The 15,032-nt window shown below is 46.1% G+C and overlaps 1 protein-coding gene across 1 annotated transcript in view; it reads left to right on the top strand.

Annotated features, from left to right (window-relative positions):
• The window catches only part of CLIP2 (CAP-Gly domain containing linker protein 2), a 72,392-nt gene that overhangs the window by 37,980 nt on the left and 19,380 nt on the right, over nt 1-15,032 (top strand). Inside the window, 2 exon segments of the mRNA XM_056819753.1 lie at nt 7,800-8,738; nt 14,129-14,186. Of these exon segments, the coding sequence (XP_056675731.1) occupies nt 7,800-8,738; nt 14,129-14,186 (997 nt within the window).

Here is a 15,032-nt window from a genome sequence, read left to right as displayed (position 1 = left end):
TATGAAGGTTGTAATAAAAAAATAATAGTAAAAAAGCCAGAATTTGAATTCAAGTTGTCAGATTCCTTTGAACCTGGCTCCAATTTAATGTCTACCTCCCCACCCCACATCAGGTTTTGAACTCAGGACTCTCTGACTCCAGGTCCAATAAACTCTATAGAAATAAAGAAATAAAAATAATACATCTATATATGAATTAAAATCTCTATATAAATTGTGAATTGGAACCAGAAGGAGCCCCGGTGTCCATCTGCCCAACCCTCTTCCCATTTTAGAAATGGTAAAGGTGAGGTCAGGATTGGCCTGTGTTCTCAAAGCTAGTGTCAGAGGCAAATTAAAAAAAAAACCAAACCCTTATATTCTGTTTTAGTATCAGTTCATTGACCTAAGGGCAGCACCAAAGGCTGGGCAATTAAAGTTAAGTGACTTGGCCAGGGTCCAGATTTGAACCCAGGTCCTTCTGACTCCAGGCCAACCACTCTATCTTCTGTGCTACTTAACTGCCCCTCAGAGGTCGATTTTGAAGCCAGGTCTTCCTGATTTTGAGTCCAGGACTCTAAAGATCCCCAGGAACCTCAGAGGCTAGGAGTCCAACTCTCTCATTTTTCAGATGAGAAAACCGAGGCTCCTGGAGGCCAAGTGACTTGGCCCAAGATCACAAAGGCAGTCAGCATTAGAGCCTGGATGTGTACCAGGGACCTTAGACTGGAGAGTTCAGTGGCTTTCCATCGTTCTCTCTACTTGCATCCATCATTGCATGTCACACATTGTAGAGTTTCGGGCAATGATGATAAATAATATGATGTAGAAGGAAGAAGCCCGGACTTAGAATCCAGAGTACCTGGTTTTGAATCCCGTTATTCCTTGTGTGACCAGGAGAAAATCATTTAACCTCTTGGTGCCTCTCTTTCCTCATTTATGACATGATCATAACTAAAGCTGCAAATGTGAATTATAATTATTATCCTCCAAAGGTATACAAGACACAGTCCCTGCCTTCTAGGAAATCTCAGTTTCTCCAGAAAAATGGACAACTAGGTGGCTTAGTGGATGGAGTGCCAAACCTGATGAAAAGAGGTCCTGGGTTCAAATATGGCTTAAGAAACTTCCTAGTTGTGTGACCCTGGCCAAGTCACTTAATCCCCATTGTCTAGTCCTTTCTGCTCTTCTGCCTTGGAGCCAATACTTAGTATTAATTCTAAGACAGAAGGTAATGGTTTAAAAGAGAAGAAAATGAGACATACATAAATAAGTGTCAAATAGGGATACACAACAAGAGTTTCATCCCAGGACAGTCTAGGTCCATGTTGGCAAACCTATGGAGTGTGTCAGGGGGAACTGTTCCCTTCTCCCTTTCCATGTGTGCCTAAGAACATTTCTTACATGACCTGCCCCACCCTGCCCAGCAACCCAGTGGGAGCACTTCCTCCCTCCCCTGTCTGGAGTAAGGCAGGGGGTTCCCATGTGGTGTGAGGGTTGAAGTTTGGGCACTCAGGCTCTAAAAGGTTCACCATCACTGGTCTAGGTGAAGGGTTAAATGAGAATCATGTTGGTTTCCTAGAGAAGATTTTAGGTGCTGCCCATGGTACCACTTTGGCTGCCTCTTGCTCTCAATATTCTCGCCTTTTATTTCCCTTCGTGGAGTTAGTCAGCGAGTATTTATTAAGCATTTTGGATTTGTTAGGTAGATAGAATGCCTAACCTCAGGTCAGGAAGACTCATCTTCCAGAATTCAAATCCCAATTCAGACACTAACTGCGTGACCCTGGCCAAGTCACATAATGTAGTTTGCCTCAGTATCTTCATTTGTCAAATGAGCTGGGGAAGGAAATGGCAAACCATTCCAGTATCTTTGCCAAGAAGACACCAAATGAGGTCACAGAGAGACAGACGCAACTGAAAAATGACTGAGCAACAACAAATATGTTAGACGCCAGACCATGGCAGACCCTTGGTGGTCGTTTACCCTGGTTTCCCTTAGATAGCCGTGTTGGCATTTGGATGATGAGAAGATGAAGAACAGGCACATAGAATCAAGCATCCTCCTCCTCTGTCTCCTCCTCCTCCTGCTCCTTCAGTGGCCCAGACTCTCCTTCCCATTTCTGCTCCAACCTCACTGTTTGACCTTGAGAGGCTCCCAGATGGGCTTCATTTTGCCCATCTGTTGTGTGAGATTCGGATGACAGCTCTCACCCAGCAAGAAGATCTGGCTTAATTAATGTTTGAGGAGGGCTATGTGATCACTGGCTAAATGCCAGGCTTAGCTCTCTCTCTCTCTTTCTTTTTTTTTCCCTTTTCTTTGTCCTATTCACCTGGACCGCTTAATATTACTGAATACTCTACTGAGAGGGGAGCTAGCTTGAGGTGAATTCTAAAGTATGTGCCAAACTCTGAAGATAGAAAGAAATAGCAAAAATAGTCCCTGCCCTCAAGTGACTTATAGTCTAATGAGAAAAAACATGCATAAATGGGCATATCCAATATATATATATACACAGAATAGATGGATGCTAACCATAGGTCAGGCACTAGCAACTGGGGTAGTAGGGTGGGCAGGAAATGCTAAATGGTCCTTAGGCTGAGTCATAGAGGAAACAAGTTATTCTAGGAGGCAGGGATGAAGAGGGAGAGCATCCTAGGCAGGGAGTATAAGCTATGCAAAGGCATAGAGATAGGAAATGGAATGTTGTATGAGAGAAGCAGTAAGTATGTAAATATATCAAGTTAAGAAGTCTTAAGAGCAAAATAGAGGAGTTTCTTTTGATACTGGGAGTAATAGGGAGCCACTGGAGTTTATTAAGGAGAGAGAGAGAGCTCTTCTGGTCAGACCTAGACTATTTAAAATTGACTTTAGCAGGGGCTTCTAGGTGGCTCAGAGTAAAGAGAACCAGGCCTGGAGTTGGGAGGTGTTGAGTTCTAATCCGACCTCAGACACTTCCTAGCTGTGTGACCCTGGATAAATCACTTAACCCCTATCATCTAACCCTTACTGCTCTTTTACCTTAGAACTGATACTTAGTGCCAATTCTAAGAGAAAACAAGGTGTTTTTTTTTTCTACAAAGAAATTATTTTGGCAGCCATGTAGAGGATGGATTGGAGTGAGGAACGAAAGGCAGGGTATGATGGGAGCACAGGAATAATATAGATAAAGTACTCTAGGAAAATGGGAGAAAAGAAAGACTTCTTTTAACTGTAAGGCTCAAGAAAGTCTTTCTAGAGAAGATGGCACCTTAAGAGAGTTTTTAAGAGAAAGATTTTTGGCTGATGGAGAGGAGGAAGGGGGACACATGGATTATAGCAGAACATTTTGTGCATTTCAGAACCTGGAGACATCTTAAAATGACTAGGAGGACTCATCCCCCTTTCCTGGGATGCTCTAAGGATCCTCCTTAAGGAAGAAAAGGAGCAGGGGTGACCTGGCATAGATTCTGCTTCTTATAAATGGAATCACAGCTGCAGGATCCTGAGTCCTAGGACGTTTGGCCTCAGGGCCTCACTTCTCAAAGACGAGGCTGGCCTACCTTGGGCAGGAAGGTACAGGATAGATTAGGGGCATCTCAGGGTTCAGGCATTAATTTGAGGGGTGGTCCTAGAGGACTGCTGTCCACTTGCAGCTGGTGACTCTGCTCCTTGCCATCAGTTGGAAGAAAAAGAGCCGTTTCAAAAAATTAGCTGACATTGGTAGCAGGTTGCCTCACAGATGGTTTCTAGTTATGGCTCCAGGTTGGTCTTTTTTATTTTTATGGGGCAGGAATGAAAAACCAGACTGAATCTTCAGGTATAGATGTGACTCTCGTCCCCTCTCTATAACCCTGTGTGCCCAGACTCCTTTTATTCTGCTTCCACTGCCTCTCCTTGTCTTATCCACATGCAAAATGAGGGGGTTAGACCAGATGGCCTGTGGGGTCCCTTCTAGCTCTAGAGAAATAAGCCTATAATCCTATGCTATGTCCCTTTGACTTCTTGGGCCTCAGTTTCCCCATCTGTAAATGATGGGGTTGATCTAGGTGACCTCTGAGCTCCCTTCTAGTTCTAGAGTTGTGAAAATTCTGTGATTCTATGTCCCTTCACCTCCTTGGGCCTCGGTTTCTCCATCTATAAAATGAGGGGGTTGGACTAGATGACCACTGAAGTCCCTTTGTGCTCTAAATCTATGATTCCATGATCCTATGAATATGATGCAGCCTCTCTCTCTCTCTCTCTCTCTCTCTCTCTCTCTCTCTCTCTCTCTCTCTCTCTCTCTCTCTCTCTCTCTCTCTCTCTCTCTCTCTCTCGCTGCTGCTTTGGCTCTCTCTCTCTCTGTCTTTCTCCCTCTCTCTCTCTGTCTCTCTCCCCCACTCTCCTCCCCTCCCTGTGCTGAACCAGACTCAGACGCAGCTGGAGCATGCTCGAATTGGAGAGTTAGAGCAGAGCCTGCTGTTTGAGAAGGCTCAGGCAGAAAAACTGCTCAGAGAGTTAGAGGACAATCGGGTAAAGACACCCCCTCCTCTTCCCCCACCCAGCCGTCTCCTCCCCACCTCCCCCGACTTGCCCTGCCTGCCTGCCAAGCAGAGCTTCTTTGGCTTTTGTTCCCTCTTCTTCCCTTGGCCCAAACCTCCTCCTCCCACCCCCTTCCTTATTTTGGCTTCTGTGATCTCTTTATTATTGCTTTTTTTTTTCCATTCCCTTTTGGAAACAGTAGGAGAAATGCAAGCAGGTCAAGCTCATTGCTAAGGTTTGAGGCCTTTGAGTGCTTGAACTGATTTATTGCTCTAATTTGAATTTGCTTCTCAGTTCATCATCCCATCTTACCAGAAGTCTCTTGGGCCTCAGTTTCCTTATCTGTAAAATGAGGGGAGTTTAACTAGATGACCTCTGAGGTGCCCTCCTGCTCTAGAGCTAGGATCCTTGGATCCCTTCATCCTGCTTTCTGGGAGTGACCAGTAGGCCTCCCCTCCTTCCTCCTCCCCTTTTGACCATCTACACCCATCCACACATTTGTTTTTTTCTTCATATGTCACTTCCAGGTCCCAATTCAAGTCTTTAACTTGGAGTGGACTCCATTAGCTTCATGCGGATGTCTGACCTCCCTCCTCTCCAGGGCTTAGAAAGGGGTAGAACTGGGAGGATTACTAGGGTAGCTGGGTCAAGGTCAAAAAAAGCTTCTCTAAGAGAAAGAAGAAATAGGGAGATTCTTCTTTGGAATTCCTAGTTGGCCTCCAATAAGATGGCAGACCAGGGTCCAAGGGAATGGTGGGAAGAAAGGCCTTGAAGACAAGGGGAAGAGAGGGGGGCTGTCTCTGACTGGACATCACTTTTTATTGGAGGGTGGGAAAGATCCTCAGAAAAGACAGTCAGGAGGCCTCAGTCTGGTGGAACTAGCGGGAAGGCCCCCTCCAGGCCCTGGAAGTCTCCTCACCTCCCTCTATGGGCCCAGGAGATGATCGGTATAATAGGAAGTGATGCCCAGGGGGCAGAACCAATCAAATTGGGCAAATCCATATACTGGGATTCTGAGTTGGGTCTGTAGGCCCTCAAGAATGTTATAACTTACAAGTTGGCCCTTTCTGGGTACATTTCTGCTCACCATCCGGAAACAAGCCGGGGTCCCTAAAAAACTTCCCTCCAAAAGTTGTCCTAAAAAAACCTAGCTATGGGAGACAGCTAGGTGGCTCAGTGGATAGAACATCGGGCCCAGAGACAGGAGGTCCTGGGTTCAAATCTGGCCTCAGAAACATCCTAACTGTGGGATCCTGGGCAAGTCACTAAACCACCATTGCCTAAGCTCTTACTGCTCTTCTGCCTTGGAACTAATACAAGATACTGATTCTAAGACAGAAAGCAAGAGCTAAAACAAAAACAAAGCTAGCCATCTTTTCCAAGTTTGGTGAGTGGCCTCAGAGACCCTCACCCTCTGGTAGACCTGGGACCAAGGCATGAAGCTGCTGCCCAGAGCACACACACAGGGGATGCTTTTTTTTTTTTCATTCCCTTTTGGAAACTGTAAGAGAAATGCAAGTAGGTCAAACTCTTGCTAAGGTTTGGGGCCTTTGAGTGCTTGAACTGATTTATTGCTCTAATTTGAATCTGCTTCTCAGTTCATTATCCCACCTTACCAGAAGTCTCTTGGGCCTCAGTTTCCTTATCTGTAAAATGAGGGGAGTTTAACTAGATGACCACTGAGGTGCCCTCGTGCTCTAGAGCTAGGATCCTTGGATCCCTTCATCCTGCTTTCTGGGGATGACCAATAGGATTTGGAATGTTCTATTTTATAAAAGCACATTATCTTTAATGCCAGGTAATTCTAGTCTCCAAGTCAAGTAGGGATTTGGTGATGAATAAGTCAGACTCCATGCTCCCTCTGGGCAGCAGGATCTCCCAACACAAGCCATTTTCAGAACTTGCCTGAAACACATCAATACCGAGACTCCTAACCCTGCCTTCTGGCATTCATCCCCATCCATCTTCTGCCATATTTTATTTATGTTGCTAACAACCACGACCTTGTCAATCCCCGGTGGCGAAACTCCCTCTTTTGACCCTAGAGGAGCTGGGCACCTCCCCTGGTCACCATCGGAGTGGCGGAGCCTGGGGATCCCCCAGCAATTCTGATTGATCAGCACACCCAGGTCTTCCCTTTCTACCCTCCGCCATCATTGTTTTTGTGGCTGCTCCCAGGGGTTGAGAGAAATATTGACGGGGAAACACCATTTTTAAATGCACGAGTCTGTTTAAAGAAGGGCCAGTGACTTCTTGTAGCCTTGGCACACCGATATATACACCCCAGATTCATGTTACACGTGTGATCTGGAGAAAGCCACTGTGCCTCAGTTTCCTCACTTATAAAATAAAGAGGCTGGAATAGATGCACTCTAAGATCACTTCTACTCCTAAATCTATTATGACCCTATAACGTATTTGCACACACACACACGTAGACACATTTATTTGACTTAAGACCAAGAGGCAAGAGGTGGCCCATTTGCAGATCAGCAGCCTGGCACTGGCCCATTTGCAGATTGTCACACTGCATTTCCCCAAACACAAAGAAGGATGTGATTTAGGACCTTTAAAACGCACTAACCCCCCCAGTGAACTTAATTTTTAAAAACCCTTACCTGCCATATTTGAATCAATGCTATGTATTGATTCTAAATTAGAAGATTGGTAAGAGCTAGACAATGGGGGTTACGTGACTTGCCCAAGGTCACACAGCTAGGAAGTGTTCGAGGCCAGTGAACTTAATTTTTAAAACACCAAAAAGACAAGAAAACATTTTGGAATTGGAAAACAAAGCGTTAAGTAGCAAATCCATTTTTTTTAGCCTAATGATAATAGATTTTTTAAAAAGGGTTTATTTTAGTTATTTTTTAAAATTAACTCAAGATGAGGTTTTAAAAGTTAAGTGTTTCTAACCTCATCCAAAAGAAGTGGGTCATAAGTTCATTGCCTGGTGTTTCAAGTCCTGAACCAAGCATATCCCTGGCCACGGGCTGGACCGCTTGCATTCTGGCCCTTTTTCTGTAGCTGGACAGAGGGAATCCATCAAGGGAGGCAAAGGTCACTCTCTGGATGTGGCCTGCTTTTTTGCCTTTAAATGGCAGAGAAAGTCTCTGAAGGAAATGAGTAACTAACTCTAGGCCTGAACAGACGGAGCCCACGCCATTGCTCAATTCTCATAGGCTTCCTTTTGACCCATTCATTCCACCAGTTGGCCAAATGGGCTGACTTTGCCCCTGCCTGGGAAGGGATGCCCACCCTCCTCCTCCCTGTGGGCAGGGAAGGCACCCCCTGACGGCGTCTTCTCTCTTGCTTCCAGATGACGACTGTGGCCGAGAAGTCGAAGATCCTGCAACTGGAGGAGGAGCTGAGCCTCCGGCGAGGAGAGATCGAGGAGCTCCAGCAGTGCCTGAGGCAGGCAGGCCCCTCCGACCCCTCAGACACCAGCCCGTCGTCCGAGGCCCTGCGGCTCAGGGAGCAGCTTCTGTCTGCCAGCAAGGAGCACCAGAAGGAGAGTGGGCTGCTCAAGGACAAGTACGAGAAGGCCCTGAAGGCCTACCAGCACGAGGTGGAGAGGCTGAAGGCCACCAACGAGAAATACGCCCAGGAGATCGTGGACCTGAAGCAGAAGGTCCAGCAGGCCACCAGCGAGAACATGGGGCTGATGGACAACTGGAAGTCCAAGCTGGACACGCTGGCTTCTGACCACCAGAAGTCACTGGAGGACCTGAAGGCCACTCTCAACTCGGGCCCCAACACCCAGCATAAGGAGATCGTGGAGCTGAAGGCTGTCATGGAGAGCATCAAGATGGAGCACCAGCTGGAGCTGGGCAACCTGCGAGCCAAGCATGACATCGAGACCGCCGTCCTGGCCAAGGAGAAGGAGAGCCTCCTCGGGAAGCTGGAGCAGGCCCGTGATGAGCTGGAGGAGGTGCGCCATCACTGGAAAGCCCAGCTGGAAGCCAGGTCCAACCAGCACCTGCTGGAGCTCCAGGAGGTCAAGGACCAGTGCAGGGACGCCGAGCTGCGGGCCCGAGAGCTCGGCAAGCTGGACGGCGAATGTAAGGAGCAGGCCCAGGCCATCGATTTCCTGAAGGAGCAGATCTCCCTGGCGGAGAAAAAGATGTTGGACTACGAGGCGTTGCAGAGGACGGAGGCCCAGAGCAAACAGGAAATCCAAAGGTTACAGGAAAAACTCTTGGTGGCAGAAAACAAACTTCAGGCCATGGAGTCCCTCTGCTCTTCTCAGCACTCTGATGTAGGCTCCGACGCCCGTCTGTCTTTCTTTCTTTCTCTGGGGGGGCTGACCTGGGTGGTGGGTTTAGCAGGATGGATGCAGGTCTGGGAATGGGGGAGAGTGAGCAGACCTGGAATTTCTTTGGTATGGGGAAGTCCCAGGTAAGGGAAACCCCCTCTTCAAATGCAAATTGGTCCTTTCTCTGCTACTTATATATAATATATAATAGACTATATATATATATATACACATATATATACATATATATATGTGTGTGTGTGTGTATATATATATATATATAAATTATCTAGCCATTGGCTAGAGCACCAAGAGAGGAGATGGGGGGCAGCTGGGTAGCTCAGTGGATTGAGAACCAGTCTTAGATATGGGAGATCCTAGGTTCAAATCTGGCTTCAGACACGTCCCAGCTGTGTGACCCTGGGCAAGTCACTTGACTCCCATTGCCTAGCCCTTACCACTCTTCTGCCTTGGAGCCAATACACAGTATTGACTCCAAGATGGAAGGTAAGGGTTTAAAAAAAAAGAGAGAGGAGATGACTTGCCCAAGATCACACAATTAGTATGTGTCAGAAGCAAGACTTGAGCCAAAAGTCTTGATTCCAAGGATGGTTTCAAGGATGACTCAAATAGAAACCACTGGACCTTATAATGGTTTAGTTTTAAAATGTAACACTTAATATGTTGTAATTTTATTTATTTTGGGTTTTTTTACCCTTATTTTCTGTTGTAGAGTCAATACTGAGTATTAGATACAAGGCAGAAGAGCAGTAAGGGCTAGGCAGTGGGGGTTAAGTGATTCTTCCAGGGTCACCCAGCTAGGAAGTGTCTGAGATCAGATTTGAACCAAGGACCTCCCATCACTAAGCCTGCCTCTCAATCCACTGAGCCACCTTGCTACTCCTCCTGTAATAGTTGTTGATAATTTTGGGGAAGTTAGTTGATGTCAACAAAGGCATCAAGCTTTTTAGTGGCCCCTCTGCCTTCTCCAATCTAGAGTCAGAGATCCCATCTCTAGTTCAAATCCCCACAGGGCCACTTCCTTGCCTGTGTGATCGTGGGTTAGTCCTCTCTCTCCCTCTCTAGACTTCAGAGAGAAGAGGAATTGGCCTCCTTCCATTCCCCTAGGTCTCAGTGAGTCTGGTTCTTCTGTTCCCCTGTTTCCTAAGGAGGGAAGAGAGGAAAGGTGACCAACCCTTGTGTGGTTATTTCTGTCATCCTAGATTCAGTGCTAGGAGAGACCTTAGTCCTATTATCTAGGCCAAACCTCTCATTCAGTGGAGAAGGAAACTGAGGCCAGGAGAATGAGAGAGTTGGATGAAATGACCTCTAAGGAGCCTTTCAGCTCTACTTCTATAACCCTCTAATACTCTAGTTCTAGTCTAGCCCTCTCAAATTACAATGGGGTCCCCTGAAATCTGGGCTCTTTCTCCTCCACCATGCCTCTCCTATAAGGGGACCTTCCCAATTCCAGAATTCCATGACCTCCAGTCAGAGGTGTGCTGTCACTTGCCATGATGCTATGGAAAGACTTCTTGATTTGGAGTCATAGATCCTGGGTTCAGATCCTGAGTAGTCCTTACTACCCGTTAACCCCTTTTGGTCTCCATGTCCTCTTCTGTAAATTAAGAGGGTTGGACTAGATGACCTTTAAAGTCCCTTCTAGCTCTCAGCTCAGGATTCTGGGAATAACCAAAGAATCATTTTTCACTTTTCTTCAATGCCTTTTCTCCTCTCCATCCCCAGCAGAAATGAGGAAACAAATGAAGCAAACTCACTGGAAAAACCAGACCTCACAGAATAGAATGAAAAATGGTTCCCTTCTCCCTACCCTTCCCCAAATCTCACCCTGGGGTCTCTCCTGCATCTAGGTGCCCCTCTGTTCCTGGGAGAGTTAAGGATGTCATGTCATTGGTCTCTGCGGACTCTGACTTCATTTGTATGTGTCCCCTCACCCTTAAGAGGCTGAGAGAAGCCTCCAAAGTCCTCATGTTGGACTCATGTTGGAGCAGAGAACTGGGGACCAGCAGCCAGAGGGTCTTCTGAACTTTCCTGGTAGCCTGTCTGGCCCCAGAGCTGTGCACACTCTCTCCATGGTGCTGAAAAGGAGAGTGCAGAGAAATTGTCAGGACTCTTCTCGCCTCCCCCCTTTTCACTGTGAGAGATGTCTCCCAATGAAGTTTGCAGTCTCCCCACAAATGAGAATTACACACATGACCCAAAGAAGCCCGTTAGGGGACAGAAAGAGATGGGCCCTGGAGGCACCAGGGATTTTGAGGATTGGGTAGGAGACTATTGCTGTATTGATACTCATCTCACCTACACGTACATTGTTGTTTGGTTCAGCTCTGTGCAACTCTTCATGACCTTGTATGGAATTTTCATGGCAAAGATACTAGAGTGCTTTGCCATTTCTTTCCCTGGTGGATTAGGCAAACAGAAGTTAATAGACTTGCCTAGGGTCACACAACTTGTGTCTGACCCTGAATTTGAACTCGGGTCTTTCTGACTCCAGGTCCAGTGTTCTATCCACTAAGCTACCTAGCTTTCTTCATAGCCAACAGAAGTTAAATGACTTTCCCAGAGTCATAGAGCTAATAAGTGTCTGAGGCTAAATTTGAACTCTTCCTGACTCCAGGTCCAGTGCTCTATCCACTGAGTCATCCAGCTGACTCAATATATACATTACCACCACCTAATACTATAGAACCACTGAACATCAGAGGTGGAAAATGCTTTAGACATCATGTGGTCCAATGCCATCATTTTATAGTGACCCAAAAAGTGACTTCTCCAAGGTCACACAGCAAGTTTACCTGGAGTGAGAATGAAGGTCTCATCCCAATCCTAGACTCTTTCTACTATAGCACGCTCCCTCATTTAACAACTGATGAGTTGGAGACCATCCTAATGCCATTATCTTTGAAGACAGGGCCATCCAGTTCTGGAGTTGAAAAGCCTAAAGACGTTCCCTTTTTGGTGGCTGCCTGGAATTCCCCTGGGGGAGGATCTTCCTGTAGGGGGAATTGGAGGAGCTCTAAAGTTATCGTGATCACCTTGGGAAGTCTGGGCAAGAACATGTTCACCCATCCACTCCTAAGCACAGACACGAATCCCAGGGAGCCAAATCCCAGGATGAACACGTTGGCCAACACCCCTAGTGATTCTCCGAATCCATCAGACCCAGAGTATATTCAGTCACAACATCCACTACAGTGAACAAGTTTGGGGTCTAACAAATACTGTTCAATGCAGGGATTTCCCTTCCTTCTCCCCACTCACCCACCCCGAACCTGAGCACGGTCTAGTGGGAAGGTAACTGGATTAGGTGGCAGAAAAGCCGACTTCTGCTGTGAGCTCTGCCCCTCATTCACTGTATGACCTTGGACAAGTGCTTTCCCCTCTTTGCATCTCAGGTTCCTCCTTTGTGAAATGACAGGGTAGAATGAAACAGTGTTTGTATAGTTTTATTCCATAGACAGACAGATCATCTATATATGCATGTACAGATTTAGGAAGACTCAGAATTTCATTACTGTGTAGAGTTAGTTTTAGAAGATAATCTCTGAGGTTCTCTTCCATTCTTATATATTTGATAAATAAAGGGAATGCTTTACATTAGGAATAATATCTAGAGTTTTACATTATATGTACATCCACAATTTATATGGGTGCATATATACACAGGTACATACACACACATAGGCAGGACTTGTGGTTCCATCAGTGTAGGGAGTTCACAGTGGAGAATTTCTATCAATGGAATCCCATGCGTGGGGGCTCTGAGAAGTCAGGGATTTGTACAGATCATGTAATCTGGCATGTCCGGAGTAGGACTTGAACTCAAGTCTTTCTGACGCCGAGGTCACCTGACTTTCCACTATGACACCTTTCATGGTTTAATGGAAGAGGGCCAACCTCAGAAAACCTAAATCCAAGTTCTATGTCTCACACTGCCTCATTGTATGTCTCCATCTTGGTGACCTCAGGAAACTCACTAAGCCAGCAAAGTTGATCTTCATTGGTGGAAAGTTTTCTAAGAGTTCTTCATACCCTGGAAATTGCTGGTCTTCTCCCACTAACTACACACACCCAGTGGGTGAGAGAGACAGACACTCTTTTCTTTCCCTTTCCTTCCCTTCCCACTCTGACCTGATCTGACCAATTAGGAGATAATTATCTGCAAAATGGCAGCGAGGTGGCACAGTGGACTGAGTGCCCAACCTGGAGTCGGGAAGATTCATCTTCCTAAGTTCAAATCTGGTCTCAGATTTTTATTAACTGTATGACTCTCAGCAAGTCAGTTCACCCTGTTTGTCTTAGTTTCCTGATCTGTAAAATTAGATGGAAAAAGAAACGTTCAAACTCTCCAATATATTTGCTAAGAAAACCCCAAATGGGGTCATGAAGAGTTGGACCCAACTGAAAACCAACCGAACAACAATCTATATTACAAAAGATTCACTTTGGGCTTCCACGGGGCACAAATTCAAATGGGATTCAATTGGTTTATTTTGGTTATTTGATATTGGTTACTATCTCACTCTCCAAAACCATGCCAGTTAACCAACCTACAGTGAGGGTCTCCTCCACTGTTCCTTTTGACATCCACAAGGAGGTCTCCAGTACTTTTCTGGAGCAAACAAAATCTTTCCCAGAATCCCAAGGAAAGGAAGCAAAGCCAGCCCCATTTTTCCTGTGTGGACAGAGAGGGTGAATCCTGGGCTATCCATAGCAGACATTTTCATTTTTCCTTGTTTTAGGTTTTCTGAAATGGGACTTGAAGGGAATTCGATTCTGATAGAATCAATCTGCTGAGGGTCATATGCAACAGAGTTGGGGGGGACATTCAGATAATAACCCAGGGGACAGGCTCTGACCTATGGTCTCTTCCTCAATGAGATCCAATGGAAGGAGCCTGAATTTCTAGGCATTCGTTCCCAAGGAGAGCCTTTTAGAATGAGAGGAAAGTGTATCCCATAAAACCTTTGGCCACCAGCCTTCTCTCCCTCAGACAAAGGTGTTCTTCATTCACCATAGAGCCCTGTCACCTCTCTCCTGATTCACAGAGCTGGTCCCCACACGCTTGGGTTCAGAACATCCCTCCAGTGTTTGGAATGAGTGGTTGGCTTTCCCCAAGCCTGCTGGTGTGATTAACCCAAGTCCTCAGCCTTATTTTGAATAACATCCTACAATTCTCAGATCAAAGGCACAGTGTTCGAGCTCTTAGATGGGATGTGTGGCCAGGCAGATGTTCTTATTCCAGGAGAGCCCAGGATGTGGCTAATTTGGGTGACTCCCTTGTTCCGGCTTTAATGAACCCCCCTGTAGGGTTTGAGGATCGGAGAAGAAAGAGGTAAGTACGTCCCCCTCATCGAGACCATTTCTTTCAGGTGATCGAGACAAATGACATTTCGGAAGAGAAGATCAGAATGAAACAGACAATGGAGGGTAAGGGGGTCTCCCATCTTCCCACTCTACAGTGCTACCCTGGGTTAGCTGTTGGGTTTGGGGGCTCAGGATGACAGTCCTTGGGAAGCTTTCTCATAGATCATTCCTTGTTGCTAAAAAAGTCTCTCCCATCTACTTAGTGAAATGATTCATGGATTCTCAACTTATAGCCTTAGCTTTGCTGAGGGGGACGTACTTACCTTCTCACATCTTACCCTTTCCTCTTTCTGGACCTTTATGCAGATCAGCCTCAGTTCATCCCCAAATGGGACAAAGCCCTAATGGAAAACCACTCTTTCCAAGGTTACCAAGGATCTGTTCATTGGCCAATCAAATGGCTTCTTGTATTGTGTCAGCAGTTTGCCTTGTACCTAGGTCTGTGACTCTGGCTTTGTAGCTCTGAGAGCTTTGTGGCTCTCTAACCACCATGTAGTATTGCCTCTTGTATAATTATAAATGATAATATGAAAAGGGGTTCCTCATTGTGCCCCTGGTTCACACCTAGTCCTAGCTCTGAAAGGATGAAAGTATCAGGGGAGGAGAGTCAAGAGAAAGAATGCTGGGAAGGTGGGAAGCAGAAAGATTGTGAAGAGCTTTCATAGGCCAATAGAGGACTTCACATTTTTGTTCCCAGATGTACTAGGGAGCCATTGAAGTTATTGGAATAGGAAGGTGATATAATTAGATCTGTACTTTAAGAAAAATCACCAGGAGCATCTAGGTGACTCAGTGGATTGAGAGCCAAACCCAGAGACAAAGTCCTGGTTCAAAATTTCACCTCAGACTTCCTAGCCATGTGACCCTGGGCAAGTCACTTGACCTCTATCACCTAACCCTTACCATTCT

This window comes from Monodelphis domestica, chromosome 2 (assembly GCF_027887165.1).
Source record: "Monodelphis domestica isolate mMonDom1 chromosome 2, mMonDom1.pri, whole genome shotgun sequence".
NCBI lineage: Eukaryota > Metazoa > Chordata > Mammalia > Didelphimorphia > Didelphidae > Monodelphis > Monodelphis domestica.
This window is presented reverse-complemented; position numbering and strand designations above follow the sequence as displayed.